The sequence below is a fragment of the Belonocnema kinseyi genome, chromosome 9 (assembly GCF_010883055.1).
Source record: "Belonocnema kinseyi isolate 2016_QV_RU_SX_M_011 chromosome 9, B_treatae_v1, whole genome shotgun sequence".
In the NCBI taxonomy this organism is placed as follows: Eukaryota; Metazoa; Arthropoda; class Insecta; order Hymenoptera; family Cynipidae; genus Belonocnema; species Belonocnema kinseyi.
This window is the reverse complement of record NC_046665.1, coordinates 107,636,134-107,656,100: the sequence shown is the minus strand read 5'-3', so window position 1 is coordinate 107,656,100 and position 19,967 is coordinate 107,636,134. Positions and strand designations below refer to the sequence as shown.

The following is a 19,967-nucleotide window of genomic DNA, read 5'->3' as shown; positions in this document are numbered from 1 at the left end:
ATTTTATCTATTTTGTTAAGAATTCAGCTTTTTATTTAAGAAAATCAACTATTCCGTTAAAAGTTAGACAACTTTTTAAAAAAATTCATTTGTTTTGCTGTTGAAGATTTAACCATTTAGTTAAAAATTAAACTATTTTTTATAAAAATTTGATAATTTGCGAAAAAAATAACAACAGACTAGAATTTTAACCGTTTTATTAAAAAGCATATTTTCAGGTCGAAAATTGAGCTATTTTGTAGATAATTTATCTTCTGGCTTCAAAATGTAACAATTCTTTTGAAAGTTAAACTATTTTGTTAAAAAATTATTTTTCAGAATTTACATCTTTCATTTAAAATTTAATGTTTTTAAAACTTTATTTTAGTAGAAAATTAATGTTTTTTATTTGAAAATTTAACTACTCTATTTTTGAAATGTTACATTTAAAAATTAACATTTCTACTTTTTGTTAAAAAATTAATTAATATTATTAGAAATTCGTCCTAGTGATAGAAAATTATTCTTTCAAGTTGAAACTTCATATTTTGGATGGGCGTACAACTATTTGGTTAAAAATTAATCTGTTTTGGTTGAAGATTCAACTATTTTTCTTAAATTAAGCTGCTTATTGTTTTTAATTAAAATCTATTTTTGGTTTACGTATCAGTTGTTATCTAATTTGTTAAGAATTCAGCTTTTTTATTTTAAAAATTGACAACTGGCTTGAATATTAAACAATCAAAAACAAAAATTGATTTTTTTGTTGAAGATTCATCATTTCAGTTGAAAATTAAACTGTTTTATAGAAAATTCGTCTTTTTAGATTAAAATTTCAGAAAAATGTTTCAAAATTAAACGATTTAGTTTAATAGAAATTTTAATTTAATAGTTTTTTAGTTTAGTAGAAAATGTACTATTTAGTATAAATTTAACTGTTTCGTTGAAAAGCATATTTTTAGGTTGAAAATTCAACTGCTTTGTCGTTAATTTTGCTGCTTGTTTCAAAAATTTATACTCTAGTTGCAAATCAAACTATTTTATTCAACTTTTGTTTTATAATGCATCTCTTTAATTGAAAATTAATTTTTTTTCTCTTAAAAATTATTTCTATTTAATCTAAAAATGTAAACATCTTATTTTTGGCTGGAAATCTTACCTTTAAAATTTGAAAATTCTACATTTTGTAGAAAATTAACTAATATTATTAAAAATTAGTTTTTTTGGTTGAAAATTATTCTTGTTTTTTTAAAATTCATCTTTTTTGCTGAATACTCAACTATCTGGTTACAAATTCTTGCTTCTGCAGAAATTTCTGAGTGTGCTGCGGTAAATCGGGAAGTGCCGGTTCCTCCTTACAGCATTATTTAATCGTTTTAAAACTTATTGGCAATACTCTTTGTCTATTTTGACTGTTAAACGATTATTTTCAATCAATATTATTTGCTATTCTTCAATTTGAGTATCACTCATCAAATCATAATTATAAACTTTTAAATTCATAACAGTGATGCGTGGTTTTACGTTAATGTAACTGATTAAACTAGTTGACTAAAGACTCTTCTTTTGGAAAGAGTTTTCATTCATCGCAGCTCATTCAGCAATTTTCGGCGAGACACATTTTTGAATGCAAAAAAGTGTCAAAAACTTCTATTTTGGAATTAGTTTTCATTCATCGCAGCTCATTCAGCAATTTCTGGTGATACATTCTTTTTGTTGTGCAGAAAAGCCAAAAAAAACTTCTCTTTCGGAAAGATTTTCATTCCTCGCAGCTTATTCAGCAATTACTGGTGAAACTAATATTTCCAGGTGTGAAAAAATGTCAAAAACTTCTCTTTTTGAAGGGGTTTTCATTCCTCGCAACTCATTCAGCAATATCTGGTGAAACTAATTTTTCTTGATTTGAAAAAAGTCACAAACTCATTTTATTTGTAAAGAGTTTTAATTCATCGCAGCTCATTCAGCAATTTCTGGTGATTTTTTTTTAATGTGGAAAAGAGTAAAAATCAAGGTACAATTTTAGAACACAAGGTCGGGTAGTTTCCAGGCAGGCATCGTATTAGCATCTTCTAGGCATCTAATCTTCTATCAATCTACTTTGCAAAATAAGTGATGTGTGTGGGTTGATCAGAGCATCTCAGTACACTTTATGTACTTTGACAAGTGAATCTAGCCTTATACGTTGAACGACAAATCATAAATAATAATCGTCGGATTATCGCCGATGCACAAATCTTCAATGTCAGCCGTTTAATTTCCCGGTCTGCGATGCACTGAAAATACGGAATCCCTGAATAATAAACGGCAGTTCAAGTCACGATCGATAACTCACTACGATGTGGAACAAATAAGATGATATTCTTGCACGCTCGTATCATGAATCGGCAGATTTTGAAATCGATTTACGAAACAGTGATTCCATATCGTAATTATTATTACCTGCTGGGTAGCTGCTTGTCAAATGCCAAACAAAAAAGATGATCCAAACCTATCTATCCTTTTTCTTTTTTACCTTTTTTATTTTTCTTGTAAGTTATTAAACATCGATGCGATTACGATTCGATTTTCCAGTGAATGCTTCTAAACTTAAATTCAATTTGAGTTCGACTAAAGATTCACAGGTTGCTTTCAGTTAGTAGAGGACCTTCAGAGGTCCCTCTTAAATTGTTAATACCTTTTTGAAAGAGTTTTCTTTAATCGCAACTCATTCAGAAATTTCTGGTGAATCGATTTTTTTTTGCTTTAATGTGCAGCTCATTCAGCAATTTCTGGTAAAATGCTTTTTCATTTTCTTTCTAACGGCAAAAGAATAAAAAACTAGGTACCTGTTTCCTTGGTTCAAATTCAACAAATTTTAGCTTTGACACATTCAAAAATTTGCATAATGTGTACATATCACTCGACCGTTAAAAAAGAAAGATGTTTTTTGTGAATTTAAAAAAAATTCTAAAATAAGCAAAAAATTTAGTTTCATTTATAATTTTTATTATTGTTAACTAGTAAAAATTGTGCAGAGAAAGAATTGATAATAATTTTTTAATTGAAAGAAAACTTTTTGAAAATAATCAAATGAAAAAAAAACAGAAGAAGGGAATCCTGTCAAATTAAAAAAAAAACCTTAAAATTCTATGAAATCTCAAATTTTGTTCAATTTTGTCATATTTATCAGAATACATTTTAAAAAATTTTAATCCCTTAAAATCATTTAAATCAACGATGATTCAATATAAAAATTTAATTTCGAACTAAAAAAGATAATTTTACACTGAAAAATAAAAAAGTTTAATTTTTAGTTGTACAAATAAATTTCTAACTGAAAAAGAAACGAATTTTCAACAAAATAGTTTTATTTTTAATCCATAAAAAACGTTAGAAGATTAATATCCCGCCAAAACAGATAAATTTACTACAAAAAATTAAATATTCAAATTTCTGGTTCAAGAAATGAATTTTTCAACTAAAATAATGAACCTTCATAAGAAATCAATTTTTAAGTATGTAGTTTAATTTATAACGCAAAATATTCATTTTCTATATAAAAAACAAATTTAAAAAATACTAAAAAGATAAATGATTAACCACCATTAGAATATTTAAATTTTGAGGAAGAGAAACAAATTTTTTAAAAATTTCAACCAATGCAATGAGTTTTTAACGAAAATAATGAGGCTTCAACTATTCGATAATTTTTCTACCAAAACATTTAAAGAAAAACGAATTTTTAAGGATGCATTTAAATTTTCAACAAAAAAAAAGTATAACTGTTTAACGAAACAGATAAATTTTCAACTAAAAAGATCACATTTTCACCAAAAAAGATAAATTTACCACAGGCAATGAAATATTAAAATTTTTTCTTTAATAAGTGATTTTTTTAACTAAAATAATGAATTTTTAATAATAAAAAATCCATTTTTAACTATTTAGTTAAATTTTCAACGCAACATATTCATTTTTCTCGAAAGACATATTTAAAAAAAAAAGTATTAAAAAAGAGAAATTTTCAACCAACAATAGAATAGTTAAATTTTGTGTTAGAGAAACAAATTTTTTTTAAATTTCAAATAATGAAATGTGTTTTTAACGAAAAAGATGAAACTTTAACTCGTGAGATAACTTTTGTAACAAGCAACTTGAAGAAAAATGAATTTTTAACAAAATGGTAAAATTTTCAATTTAGAAACTAAAAATTTCAACCAAGAATGGAATAGTTAAATTTTCAGTTGAAAACTTTATTTTCAAATAAAATTTTTAAAATTCAACAAATTAGATACCTTTTTCAACCAAGAAGATAAATTTTCCACTAAAATGATGATTAAAAAAAAAATTTACAACACAGCATTTCAATCCTGAAAAATATGTTGCGATAATCCTCCCCTACTTCCCTTCTCCACCCCTACTTCCCCTTCACACATAAAAAAATTCGTTTTTTCTCCTTTCCTAAACTTCTTCAGGTACTTCCCCTTCTCCTCACTTGCTCTAGTTGCGCTCCCTCCACTTCCCCTACCCCTGTCACCATTTCCGCTCATCTTATTTCCACTATTGTCCCTCCTCTTATATCCCCTAATTTCCTCTACTTCCCATCCCCTTGTACCTTGTGAGCTGTGGGTTGTGAATTATAAAGCATGGGTTGTTAATTCTAATTTGTGAGTTGTGAGTTGTTAATTCTAATTTGTGAGTTGTGAGTTGTGAGTTGTGAGTTGTGAGTTGTGAGTTGTGAGTTGTGAGTTGTGAGTTGTGAGTTGTGAGCTGTGAGTTGTGAGTTGGAAAGATCGAGAAGAGATTGAAGAGAGCGAGAAAATATGGAAATTTGTCGAGAATGCAAATGCTATTAGGCGCCAAGTGACTTTTTCTTGGTTAAAGATCATTAATCCCTAGACAGGAAACGATTTACTCTCACTCTCGCCGAGCAGAAATTGCACCATTTTCTAGACTAGGAACGCCCAAACAAATCACCCTGGAAAGAGTGTCATCTTCCGGTCTCAAGACTTTCCACCTCGATTTTTTTTTTCATTTTTTATTGATTTTTTTTTTTTCATTTACATCCGCACATTCTCGAGCCTGCTAATTCTCCTTAAAAGGTGTATCACTAATGGTGCGAAAGGCTACGATTAGAGCTTATGCCAGATTGATGGCTCGGCAATAATGGCTTATCTCGCATTGCCAACGCTTCATTAAATATGCACCTTATTACCCCTACAGGAAGTGTCAACAATTTTTTTTAAATCTTAAAATATTATTATTACTGTTATTATTGTTATTTAATAATTGTTTCACTACATTGTGGACCGAATTTTATATGGATTTTATTGACACTTTTCCATTTTTCATTCGTCCTTTTTACCATCTGTGGCTATATCCATCTAATTATACGACTCGCTCTTTATTATCGCGTTTTTCTCGTTCGAAGTGGAAAGTGGACAAAAAAACTTGCCACTTACGTCAGTTCGCATCTCTTGCAGAAAATTCCACTTCAAATATTTCCTTTAGCATTAATAATCTTTCGTAAACGGTCCGAAAAGGAAAAGAAGTGATCAAAAATAAAAGCTTGCAATGGGAAATAATATCCTTCAAAAATTAATCGAAATACTCAAATTAGTATTATTTAATTCGAATACAAAAGTTTTTAATCAAATTAATACAAATTTTATCATTCACATACAGTAACAATAAAATTAAGGAAAATAACCACGTTTTCAAATTGATTAAAATTTCGAAGACAATCTACGTATTCTTATTTCAAAAAATTCTTTAATATCTAATTATTTATTTTAAAAGAGCTATTTAAAGTTTTCTTATTTTGCTTTAGATAACAATTGCAATTTTTATTCAATTTTAATCATCTATTTACATTCTAAAAACATTTTCTAAAATTACATTTCTGGGAGCTTTGCTAGATAGCAAGACAAATTCTATTTTTAAAAATTTGCAAATAAATATTTGTTTTTTCAACCCAAAACAGAACGAATTTTAAACAAACCAGTTGAATTTTTAACCTATTAATACGAACTAGAAAACAAAATTATAGTTGATATTTCCACTAAAAAATATTTTTATTTTAAATAAAACGAATTAAAATCACCAAAGATTAGAATTTTGAAAAATAATAGTTCAAACCTTAATCGAAAAGAACAATTTTCTACCAAAAAGGATTAAACTTCTAACAAAACAGATGATATTTTCACCAAAAATGTCAATTTTGAACTAAAAATAGAATCATTGACTTCTTATTTAAAGAATAATCATTTTTAATAAAAATAAAAATGAGTTTTCAATAAAATAGTTTAATTTTGCACAAAAAACGAATTCACCCTAAACACTGAATATAAACTATAAAAGATTAATTTTCTACTAACCATGAAATAGTTTAATCTCCAGATAATAAGTTGATTTTTAACCGAAAGAAAACCAAATTTTTAACAAAATTTTTCAATTTTCCACTGAAAGTACCAATTTTCAGCTAAACATAAAATGTTTGAATTTTTAGTTTTAAAAATTGTTTTTAACCAAAGGAAAAACCAATTTTTAACAAAATAGTTGAATTTTTTACTAAAAAGGTATAATTTTCAACTAAAAATTAAATATTTAAATCTTTCTCTAAATCGATGAATTTTCAACCAAATAGTTGTATTTTCCTTTAAAAAAACACTCATTTTTAATATAAAAACTGAATTTTCAAATAAAAAATACCAGTTTTCAACGATAAATATGTAATAGTTATATTTTCAATTGAAAAAATTGATTAAGAAGTCAAAAGAAATACACATTTTCAAATCTCAATTTTCGTAATAAAATCTGAATTTTTAACTAAAACATACCAATTTTCAACTATGCATGAAATAACTAAAATTTTAGTTAAAAAGATTGTTTTTTACTAGAAGCAAAATGAATTTTAAAAAAAATAGTTGAATTTTTTACGAAAAAAGCACAATTTTCAAGTAAAAATCAAATAGTTCAATTTTTTACTAAGGAGATGAATTTTCCCCAAAAAACTCATTTTTAACATAAGAGCTGCATTTTCAACTAAAAAATATAAATTTTTAACTGATAATTGAATATTTAAATTTTAAGTTGAAAAAAATTATTCGGAACTAGAAGAAAAGCTCATTTTCAACTAGAAAAAGACATTTTTCAACTAAAAATAAAATTATTAAAATTTTTAGCAAATGAGATGAATTTCCAACCAAATAGTCGTATGGGCAGCACACACAAAAAACTAATTTTCTGAATATAAACTGATTTTTCAACTAAAAAATACCAATGTTCAACTTAAAAATATAAAATTTCAACTAAGCATTCATAAAGTTCCGTTTTCAGTTAAAAACTCAATTTTCCATTACAAACAAGGAATTTCCAAAAAAAATATTTGAATTTTTAACTAAAAAAAAAATTCATTTAAAGAGATGAATTTTGAACCAAAAAAATGTGAAAATGTGAACCTGAACTGGAATAGTTAAATTCACAGTTAAAAGAATTTATTCTTAACAACAACAAAAACCAAATTTTCAACAAAGTAGATAAATTTTTAACTAAATTGATGAATCTTAAAAAACTTAATTTTCAACAAACTAGTGTAACTTTCAAAAAAGTGGTTGATTTTTTTTTAACCAAAAAAGATTAATTTTAAACGAAAAATGTAGTACTGGATATTTCAGCTTAAAAATATTTAAAATTTTGAAGAAAATTGTATTTGACTAAAGGGACGAAATTTCAAACAGAATATTTCAATCCTTTTTCAAATCAGATTATTTTTGAAACAAAAAGTATCATTTTGAATAAAAAAAGATTAAATTTTCAGTCAAAGGGGGAAATATGAAAAATACCGTGAAGCCTGCTTTGAATAAATAAAATTTTTTATATTTTGTCGACTAAAGAATAATAGTTTTTAAATTAACATTAAAGTTTATTTTGGATACTTTAAAAATATATTAGACAAAGCACACTTTGATCAAAAATTTTTATGTAAAGAAATCGTTTTCTTTAGTTCTAATCAAAAGTTTTTTTAAATTGAAAATAATTTTTTTAAATTTTGAACTTACTTTAAATAAAATGATAAAAATGTGAAGTATTGTGATGAGTGACGCCATGATGAGATGCAAAAATTTTTCTTTTTAAATTTAAAATAATAATTGTAATAATTTAGAATTTGAAATAGTTTAACTATTCAACTTTTTTTTAAAATTAAATCCCAACTAAGTTTAATGAAATTAATTAAATACGCAATCAAAATATAATTCAAAAAGCTTTTTAAAAAGTAGTTGAAAATTCAACCACGTGTTTAAAAGTGGAAAACCTTATTATCCATTGTACATTTTTTGTGAATGATTTAAAAATAATCATTTCTATAATTTAAGCCAAATATTTTGCCGCGTGTCGACATATGGCACCTGTAATGAAATCAGACGCTTGCAGTGAAAGAGAGTAGCAATTTTCCAATTTGCGGTAGTGTCGCCATAATGAGAGCCAGTTTTTTTTCTCCTCATTATTGAAAAGGGCAATTTATCAATTTAAAAACAGCTTCTTCACGAGAGCTAGGCTACTTGAAAAAAGTACAAAGAACGGTTATATTTCGTCAGCCGGGATCGTTCCGGGGGCATGAAGGAAGGTGTATTCTGTATTGCTATTAGATTTTATAACCTACAGTCTCCACCCGGGAGTGTGGATTGTGGTATACTACCACGCGCGTAGCTATACTACACACGGCAGTAGCTATACTACTCACGGGCGTAGGTATACTACTAACTGCACGGGAGTAGGTAGAACTCGTTACTCGTACTAATCCGGTGCAGGCAGGAGTGGTCCGCTGTACCGTTGCTTTGCTCCAGTTAGAGAGGCTGGATCCTCTCCGCCGCGCCGTCTCTCCTCCCCTCTCCACGCCACGCGCAGATGAAAGAGAAATTTACTCCCGATCACAGCAAAAAAGGCGCTACCGCTCGCAAGAAATGCGAGCAAAAGATATTCAGGGTGTGGACACGCAACACTCGAGGAATTTATTTATTTATTTATTTATTGCCAACCGAGACGCGACGACAAAAATGTATGAGACAAGTCTTATCGTATTACCGAAGAAGGGCTTTAAATGTTGCGTAGTCTCGGGAAAATATTTCTTTTTAATTAAAGGAATCGTTCGATAACATTTTTTTTTAATAATAATTAATTATTGTAGGTAGAACAAGATCGATTTCTTTGAAAGAATTTTGTTCTTTTTCTGAGAGCTAATTAATATTTTCATTTCATTGGTTTCTTTAATCTTATTTAATAACTTTGTATCAATAAAAATTTCTCTCACTGAGAACTAATGAATAATTTTCATTGATTCATTTATTCGAATCAAAGGAATTTCTTTAAATCAGAACAAATTTCTCTGACTGAGAGCCAATGCATAATTTTCTTTGATAAACTTCTTAAAATCAAAGCAATTTCTTTTAATGAAAGCCAATGAATCATTTTTTTTTAAATTTATTTCTTTAAACAAAATAAACTTCTTTGAATAAAAAAAAAACTGATTGAGGCCCAATGAATTATTTTATTTTCTTTGCACTAAATAAACTTCTTAAAATGTCTTTAAATCAAAACAACTTTTCTCGGAATGAGAGCCAATGAAAAATTTTATTGATTGATTTATTTGAATAAAAGGAATTTCTTTAAAACTATACAAACTTTTTTTGGTTGAAAGCTAATGAATAATTTTTATTGATTCATTTATTTGAATCAAAGGAATTTAATTGATTTAAACAAAAAATTATTTGACTGGGAGCCAATAAATCATTTTCTTTGATTCACTTCTTAAATTCAAAGGAATCTCTTTAATTCAAGAAAAAATTTCTTTGATTAAGAGCCAATTCATAGTTTTCCTTGATTCATTTCTTTGAACTATGAAATTAAATTAAACTAAATAAATTCCTTGAGATAAAAATAAATGCTGACTGAGTGCTAATGAGTAATCTTATTTTATTTTCTTTCCAAGAAATACATTTCTTATAATGTCTTTTAATCAAACAAATTTTCTTGAGCTGATAGCCAATGAAATAATTTTCATTGATTCATTTATTTGAATGAAACGAGTTTCCTTAAATAATAGCCAATAAATCATTTTCTTGGATTCATTTCTATAAACAAATAAATTTCTGTAAATAAAAAATCTTTTATCCAGAGCCAATGAATGATTTTCTTTGATTTTCTTAGAACCAAATAAATTTCTTAAATTCAAAAGAAATTTCTTTGAACCAAAACCTTTTCTTGGACTGAGAGCCAATGAATATTTTCCTATGATTCAAATAAATTTTCTTTAAATCAAAAAATCTTTTTTCCGAGTGTGCTGTAGAAAATTAACTTTAGTTTCTAAATAAAGTTCCCAGTTTTTTAGCCTAGTATTTTTAAAGTATTCAAAATGATCTGGAATGTTTATATGAAAACTATTACTCTTTAGTCTATAAATGACCAAAATATCTGTTCATTATATATTAATTAATTATTTATTATATTTTTATGAAAATTCGTCTTTTTCTAGTTAAAAACTTTATTATTCCATTAAACTTTCAATTATATTGTAAAAAAATTATCTTTTTTTGATTAAATTAGACTACTTGGTTGAAGTTTTTACTTTTTCATTAAAAATAGTTCCTTTTGACAATTATTCACCTCTTTAGTCAATAATTTAACTATTTTGTTTAAAATTCATCTTCTTCGGTAGAAAATTAATTTTCTTAACTAAAAATTTAATAGTTCTATTTTTTGATCGAAATTGATCCTTCATGTATAAAAATTTACGTATTTTCTCAAAAATTAGTCTTTTTGCAGAAAATTAATCTTCTTGGCTTAAATTGTTTATCATTGGCATGATAATTCAAAAATAAAAAAAAAATTTTCTTTCTTGACTGCGAAATTTTGGTTAGAAACGCAAGTCTTCCTTTGAACAATCGTCATTTTGATTTAAAAATCCATCTCCTTTTGGAGAAATCTATTTTTTTTATTTTAGTCTAAAATATAAGTTTTTGGATAAAAACTAATCTTTTTTTGTTGAAAATTCAAATATTTTGTTGAAAATTTCTCTTATTTGTTAAAACTTAATTTTCTGGATAATCATTTATCATTTTAGTTAAAAAATAATCCCTGTGGTTAAAATTGTAATTATTTTATATACAATTATATTTCAAAAGAATTTCAAAAAAAATTTTAATATTCATTTTTTTGTTGTAAATCCATTTGGAATCTTTCTTTTTTCTTCTTGACTGATAAATCTTTTTTGGTTAAAAATGCAAATATTTATTTTTAAAATTCTGGTTGGTGTAGTAGAGGGTTTAAATATTTATTTGAAAATTAATATTTTTCGGTTGAATGCAAATATATTGAAAATTATCATTTCTTTGTAATACCAATTATTACATTTGTCTTTAAAAACTTTTTTAGTGAAAAGTTAAGTATTCAATTTTTAATGAAAATTCGACGAATTGCGGTTAAAAAATTCAACTGTTTTGTTAAGAATTCATTTTCTTAGGTAAGAATTAATTTTTTAACTGAAAATTTAAAAATTCCATTCTTGACGGAAATTTAAATACTTGGTTTAAATTGATATATTTTGTTGAAAGTAAAATTTATTTTGCTTGAAATATTAGGGATTTAGAGTGGTTTAATTAAAAAATTCCTTTTTATTCCCGTAAAGTTTATTTCGTGATAAATTTCCTGTATTCTTAGATCACGTTCGCCTTTAAGGCCTGCTATTATTACAAAAAAAATACCACATACTTTATAATTAGAGAGAGGATTAGAAAAATTGGAAACTCCTTAACTGCTCTGTCCGTTAAATTTTTTAAAAAAATTTGTTTAAAGATTTGAAATTAAATTGCAAGAAATTTAAGTTTAAAGCCAAATACAAAGCATATAACTATTGCAGATTTCAATTTTCCTAGCTAGAATCTATCCTTCTCTCGTGGCCTCCAGTTTTTCTTTATTTTTTATTTTTATGTATTTTTTGTCCAAAAGCAGAAATTATCCTTGTGAATGCGACACTAGCGTGAGGAAGTTTCCTTATTTGGGAAGACTGTATCCTCGGATATTTATTGCAGCAGAGAGTGATGATTGGCGCGAATAAAAGAGCATACAAGCATTTTGCATAAAGGTGATTCGAGTACAAACTGCCGAGACATCAACGCCTGGTGAGGAAGGAACGAGTGGAGACTTCAATGCCGCACACGCGCCGATTTCGCGTTCAGATAATTTCCCCCCTTTTATGTACCATCTGTACATGTGTGCACACAAAGCATAATGAGCTGTCGACTTTTGCATGAATTATTATTTCGTGCCTACGTCTACCTCATGAAAACACTTTCTTCTCATCGCTCCTCCCTTCTTTAAATTTATGCAAAAGTTCTAAACAATATTATTACTATTATTATTGTTTTATCATGAAGAAATAATATTGCAGCGGGAAAAATTCAATAAAGGAACTCAGCGATTACAAGGGATATCAAAATATTTCGAAGAATTTGAAATATTCGAAGGTATTTTCAAAACTCGAAGAATTTTGAAGATACATCAAGGGGTATCAAAATATTGCAAAGAATTTAAAATATTTGAGGGTATTTTAAAACTTCAAAATTTTTCAATCGATTTCCTTAATATAAAAGTATTTTAAAGAATTTATCATTTTTTATTTTATTTCTAAGGATTCCTAGGAATTTAAAAGAGATTTGAAAGATTGCGAGGGATTATTTTAAAGGATTTCAAAAATTTTATGGTATTTTTAAAAATGCCCTGAAATCTTAAAGAAAATAAAAAGAGATATTAAAAGTTATACAAGAATTTAAAGTATTTTCGGGTATTTGAAGACTTTAAAATTTTCAATCCATTTCTATATTTTAAAGATATCTTAAAAGATTTATAATTTTACATTCTATTCCTAAAAATTCCTAAGAATTTCAAAGAGGTTTAAAACGTTTCGAAGGATATCAGAAAATTTCAATGAATTTGAAATATTTGAGGGTATTTTAAAGAACTTCAAGATTTTTAAATCGATTTCAATAATTTAAACGTATTTTAAGAGATTTATAATTTCTTATTCTATTTCTAAAGATTTCTATGAATTTTAAAGAAATTTTAAAGACTTAAAGGAAAATCAACCAATTTGAAAGAATTTGAAATATTTGAAGGTATTCTAAAATACTCCGAGGATTTTAATATATTTGAATAAATTAATGCTTTTAAAAGATTTCAAAGATTTTTATGGTATTTTCAAACATTCCGAGCAAGTTTGAAAAGATTTTAAGGAGTATCAAAACATTAAAAAATTTTTAAATATTTTATGGTATTTTAAAACGCCAAGATTTTTCAATCGATTCCAAATTACAGGAAAATAAGAAGATTTTAAGAGATATCAAACGTCATACAAGAATTTAAAATATTTGGGCTTATTTTAAAGGACTTAAAGATTTTAAAATTGATTTCAATAATCTAAAGGTATTTCAAATATATTTGGAAGATTTCGAGGAATATTAAAAGATTTCAAAGAATTTGAAATATTTAAGGGTATTTTAAAACAACATGATTTTTCAATCGATTTCAAATCAAAGGTATTTTAAAGGATTTCAAAGGTTTTATGGTATTTTTAAAGATTCCCTTGAATCTTCAAGAAAATAAAAAGATTTTAACAGATATCAAAAGTTATACAAGAATTTGAAATATTTTAGGGTATTTAAAAATACTCCCAGAATTTTAATATATTTTAATAAATGGAAGGTTCTTAAAAGATTTCAAGGATATTTATAGTGTTTTTAAACCTACCAAGGAATTTTGAAAAAATTTTAAGGGATATCAAATAGTTTCAAAGAATTTGAAATGTTTTTGGGTATTTGAAGATATTAAATTTTCAAATTAAAGACATTTTCAAGGATTTCAAAGATTTTATACAATTTTTAAAGATTTTGAGAAATTTTAAAGAGATTTTAAGACACATCAAAAGATTTTAAATAATTTGAAATATTTAAGTGTATTCTAAAACGCTATGATTTTTTAACGATTTTAAATTTAAGACATTTTAAAGGATTTCAAAAGTTTTATATTTTTAAACATTCCGATAAATCTTAAATAGAATAAAATATAATAAGTTATATTAAAAGATATAAAAGAATTTAAAATAGTTTGACTATTCAACTATTTTGTTTAAAGTTGAACGACCTCGTTGATAATTTATTTTTACAAATGAAGAATCGACATATTAGTTAATAATTAATTTCTTTAATTGAAAATTTAACTATTTTGATGAAAATCGAACTACTTAGTTGATCATTTATTTATTTTTAAGTTGAAAAATCGTTTTTTAAGTTAAAAAATCATTTCTTCAATTAAAAATTTAACTATTTTATTGAAAACAGATCTTTTTTGACTAAAAATTCAACTATTTTGTTAAATTTAAACTACTTTGTTGCTAGTTTATTTATTCTGTTTGATATTGATCATCTTAGTTTAAATTTGATTTATTTATTTGAAAATCTATGTTTTTTGTTAAAAATTCAAATTTACTTACAGAAAAGCTACCATTTCATTAAAAATGTAAATGTTCCCTTGATTTGTTAACTGCTTTTTTTAAGATTTAGGCCTTTTGTAGAAAATTCTTATTTTGCTTAAAATATCAAATCTTACGTTTTTTCAAAATTCATTTTTGTTTGTAAAGATTTAAAATTAAGTTGAAGATTCATCCCTTTGGTTAGAAATTTAACTACTTTGCTGAAAATTTACTTTGTGGTAACAAATTAATTTTCTGAATTGAAAATTGTACTATTTTCTTAGAAATTCAACTGTTTAGTTATTAATTTTTTTAAGACAACTATTTGGCAGGAAATTAAACTGCTTTGTTAAAAATTCGTTTTTTAACTTGAAAATTCATTTTGTTGATAGGAATACCAATTATGCCATTTTTGTTTTAGAATTGATATTTTTTTTTACAAAATTCAACTGGTAGGTAGAAAGTTGACGAAACTTATTTAAAATTCAACCATTTGGTTAAAAATTTATGTAGTCCGTTGAAAATAAATTAGGGTCATTGAAATTTAAGCAAAAAATTTAATTTACATTCATTTAAATCATTTTTCAAATTATTCAGATTAATTTTCTACCACAAAAGACCAATTTTAAACAAAATAAGTGTACATTCAACCACATAGTTCAATAGTAAACAAAATTGATCAATTTTCTATCAAATAGTTCGATAGTTAAACTTTCAACCTAGAAAAAAAATTGTTCAAGAAAAAAATGTAATAGTTGATATTTCAGCTAAAAATATGTTAATTTTTAATTTTAAAAAACATTTTTATTTAACCCGAAATATAAATTTTTAACAAAATACTTTAATGCTCAAATAAGCTAGAATAATTTTTAACGAAGGATTTGTATTTTTAACCAAATTAATTCATTTTCTACCATAAAGAAGAATTTCCAACAAAACAGTTAAATTTCTAAAGAAGGAAATTAATTTTTATCCAAAAGAGTGAATCTCTAATCACAAAAATTTATTTTTAACAAAGTAGTTCAACTTCTAACCAAATAGTTTAACTTTTACTAAATTATTTAATTTTTAAGTCGAAAATACAAAGCTTTTATAAAACAGTTGTATTTTGAACCCAAAAATGAAATAGGAATTTCTAAAACTAAAACTGTAAAACTAAATACTTATGAAAAAAGTTACGCTTGTCGAAAAAGTTCCCTTTCTCCTCCTTGGCGCATAATGTACTATTTTTTATATAACGAAATATTATTTACCTCAGCAAAATTTAGTGCATTAAAGAAAATTTATTTTCTTTTTCAATTACATTCTGTTCATTCAATGATAATTTTGCACTAATATTACTATATTAAGAGAAATCCTGGATGTCATACAGGTGTTTTAATCTCTGTTCTACTATGACGTAATTTGCGGAAAGACATGTCCAAATAGATTATTTTGAAATGATTCCTACAAAACATATAAGAACATCGCCTACGGGTACAACGTTTATCATTTCTTGAGTGATTTATCATTCCCTCTTATAGAAAAGGTATCGAGTGATCTGTTCCTTAAACTCTACTTCCCCCACAAGAGAAACTGATCTTCTTCAAACCTGTTCTTCCCACGCTTTAACAAGTATATTCATGCAAGAGGATAAACATTGATGGAGAGATAACAAGTCAAGCATTAAACATTGATTTAGATTTAATTCTAAACATGAACCGCTCCCTTAATTTGATCATTTTCAGACCTGGTACTTTCCATGTCACAGACAAAACTGAAGCCTTCGATTATCTTCATTTTCCTCAATTTAGTAGTAGTCAGGGTATTTAAAAATCGTGCCAAACGATTTCACAGAAAAGTTTATTTTTCGAAAGTTATTAACAATCAAAAATTTTGGACATAAGTTTTGCATTCGACGTGGCACGCCCTACCTCATACTATCTGAATCATCCGAACGTAGATAAGAAGCTCAGCAGTACTTGACTTTGCATCAATACCTTAACTTAACTTACCTTGTCTAACTTACCATTAAAACTTATGGAACCCATAAAATCACCCTCACCTTCTCTTTTTTTTTATTACAGGTCATCCCACCTCGAGAGAAGGAGCAAGGTCGTAGGTGACAGCAGCGGTGTGATGAGCGGATACTTCGGCAGAAGCACCCTGTCCCCTCTGCTCCACGACCCCAAGTACCCTCCAGCCATGCGGGAGAAAGACTCCAGTCCCAGGAAGATGCCAGGGCACATCAGCCCCAAGCAAGCCAGCATCTACCCCCTAAGTGTTCGAGTTCCGGACCCTGAAGAGTTGCCATACGACCTCAGCCATGGCCAAGGTCGAGGAAGCCCCACCCTGAACCAACAGCCCCACATGAGTCCCGCCGCCAGGCCTCCTCAGCCCCACAGTGACCAGGACTCTGAACCCCTGGATCTTCGCGTAGACCACAAAAAGGAGAGATTAAGAGACGAGAACCAAAACGATGCTGAGATGATGAACCAAAACAGTCTTGGGCTACCCTACCATACAGTTCTCTTCCCCCAACATCTCCCCCCACTCGTTTTGGAAGCGATGTACAGATCTCATCACCAGACAGTACCCGACTTGCCCAAAATCCAAGTTAGGGCTCTACCAACTATGGTGCCATTGCCTCCAAATCGGTTTTCAGCCGGTGCCTCCCAACCAGCAAAGGCCCCTAGTCCTGTACATCAACAGAACACGACAGCAACGTCTCAACAGCAACAACCGATTCCACCCTACTCAATTTCAACTGGGTTGAAACCCAAGGACAGATATTCGTGTAAATTCTGTGGAAAGGTATTCCCGAGATCTGCGAATTTAACGAGACATCTTCGAACCCACACTGGAGAACAGCCCTACAAGTGTAAATACTGTGAAAGATCCTTCAGCATATCTAGCAATCTTCAGCGTCATGTAAGGAACATTCATAACAAGGAAAAGCCTTTTAAGTGTCCTTTGTGTGAAAGATGTTTTGGACAACAGACGAATCTAGATCGTCATTTGAAGAAGCATGATGCTGATGGACCTACGATATTGGATGAGGTGAGGTCCAGGTACCATGGACAATTGCCAAGAACTGATGACTCGTATTTTGAGGAGATTCGAAGTTTCATGGGGAAGATTACATCCCAGAGGCAAGGAATTCCATATTTTCCGAGTCTTCTCGGAACTTCTGGAGAGGACTTTAGAAATGATAAACAGCAGTTGCAGATGGAAGAGAAAAGAGGAGATTCTTCCTACTTTAGTGATAGGGATAATCTGAGTTCGAGGTCGAGTAGTAGTAGCAGACCTGAAAGTGTTCATGAAGAGCAGAGGGAGAACTCACCACCTTTGTCTCCTGGGACTAATACTTGATTAAGTTCATGAAGAAATGAATTGAAGATGATGGAATTAGTTTAGAATGGAGAACGGAACTAATCTAAGGTGCTCCGAGACCGGAAGTTTGGTGAAAGGTGGTGCCAGAGATACCTTTTTAGGCTGTACCTGTTTAGAGATGAAGAGGAGAAATATGATAAATAGTTCTGCCAACCCTGAAAGCGTTCATTGTATATTCGCTGAACAAGCAGACCTTGCGATTAGATTAGGTAGATGATAATCCTATTCTTAATTTGAGCCGAAAGTCCTGATGATCAGGTCACGATTTTAAATCGAGAGGAACTTCTCGTCTGGTTGGAACGAAGTAGCTGAAATAAAAGAAAAAGAAGAGACCATTTCCTGCTTCTTTTTGTCCTTTTTAGATGATTTAATTTTTATTGGGTTATGACGTTCGTTGGTTCCTTATGCGTCACTTGGGGTCTGAAGATTTTTGTAATTTTCAGCAGTTTTTTTTTCAAGATGAGAATTGGGTTGTTCTAGTTTTAAAGAAGCATCTAAATTTAAGAGCATTCAAGTTTCTTCGCATTCAAGATTGATAGCATTTGAGTTTGCTACCATTCAAGTTTGGTACCATTCAAGTTATTAAAGTCTGATACAATACAGGTTTTGTCGCTTTGCTGAGAGGTGAGAGAAGGGGATTTGAGCGACGAAACCGATAAGAAAAAGCAATTTGTGAGAGATTGGCAATACTTCTTTGAAACAACATAGCCAGGTATTCGTGGTATCCTCTCTGTCGTAATCGTCGAGTCTGTTTTTTACGCGCTTTCGATATCGCTAATCACCGCAACGAGCAGAAGAATAAAATAGACGAGGAAAGAGGTTGAGGGGTTGACAAAAAAATTAGAACATAAAGAGACAGTCAATTTGTTCCGGCAGGAAATACGGCTTGTTTTCAATTTTACGACCTAGAAAGTGAATTTAAGAATCCTTGCTAATCGAACTTTTGCATTTGTCGTTTTACGTTGAAAATTTATTTATTTTGGTAGAAAATTCGTCTTTTCAAGATTACACCAGACAAAAATTGAAAAGCGTAGCTTTCGTTTTATGAGAACTCTCAAGTAATCAGTGAATAAGAAAAATTTAACTAACGAGGTAAATTACAAAACTACTTTCCTCCGAGTCGTAACCCGGTATCCGAAACGAAGTAGTAATTTCTTCTCAGATCTGATTACCTTGATAAAAATCGGTTTATCGACTGGAGAACGCGTATGCCATTAAGGTGAATGCAGGCAGGATCCACACTCGCATGTCGAGTTTGCACATAGGACGAGTTTTCCGTCCATGGAGGCAATCGAGAATCGAGAATTGAAAATCGGCTTCTGGGAGGCAATTGTGGGAAAAAAATGCTACCGGAACTCTGGCAACTCCAAGGAACGCAGAATCCAGCCAGAGCTGCGTATTAAGCCAACCGTGCGTTTCGATCGTTTCGTTTCCTCTCCCAACGATCACTCGATCTCGATCACGATAAATTCCCGCCTATGCCGATCCTATGGCAGACGAACAATTTAATAATATAAACGTCTTCCGCTTTACGATGGCGCGGATTTGATCTCACTTTCTAACGCCGGGGGAGATGCGAGTTTGCAACTTTAGGATTCAAGTACTCTCCAATCCAGATTTCTTATATATTTACTGGTTTATGCTTTTTTTATATTTAGCTATTTAAATTAGAGAAATTTCTGTGAGAAAGAGCTAAACATTCTTCAAGTGGAAAATTTAAGAGGGGGTTGATGTTTTAAGTTTTGTCGTTTGGTTTGGTATAAAACCGTTTGAATCTGATAAGATTCAAGTTTGGTAGCATTCAAATTTGATACCATTGATTAGTTTGGTAGAGTTTTAGTTTGATATCGTTAAAGTTTTTTGAGCATTCAAGTTTCTTAGAATTCAGGTTTAGTAGCATTCAAGATTTTATCAAATCAAAAAAGGTAGCATTAAAGTTCCTCAGCATACAAATTCGGTATCATTCAAGTTTTTTAGGATTCAAGTTTTGTAGCAATAAAGTGATCATTTAAGTTGTGTTAAATTCAAATTTGGTATCGTTGAAATTTATTAGCATTCAAGTTTGGTATCATTCCAGTTTGAAACCATTAAAGTTTTCTAACATTTTAATTTAGAA

The 19,967-nt window shown here is 28.5% G+C and overlaps 1 protein-coding gene across 1 annotated transcript in view; it reads left to right on the top strand.

Annotated features, from left to right (window-relative positions):
* Positions 1–18,161, top strand: part of LOC117179762 (histone-lysine N-methyltransferase PRDM16-like) — a 52,288-nt gene extending 34,127 nt beyond the window's left edge. The window contains exon 2 of the mRNA XM_033371837.1: positions 16,546–18,161. Coding sequence (XP_033227728.1) covers positions 16,598–17,830 — 1,233 coding nt within the window. The 5' untranslated portion in view covers positions 16,546–16,597 and the 3' untranslated portion in view covers positions 17,831–18,161. The remainder of the gene's footprint in view (positions 1–16,545) is intronic.
* Positions 18,162–19,967: the final 1,806 nt, after the last annotated feature.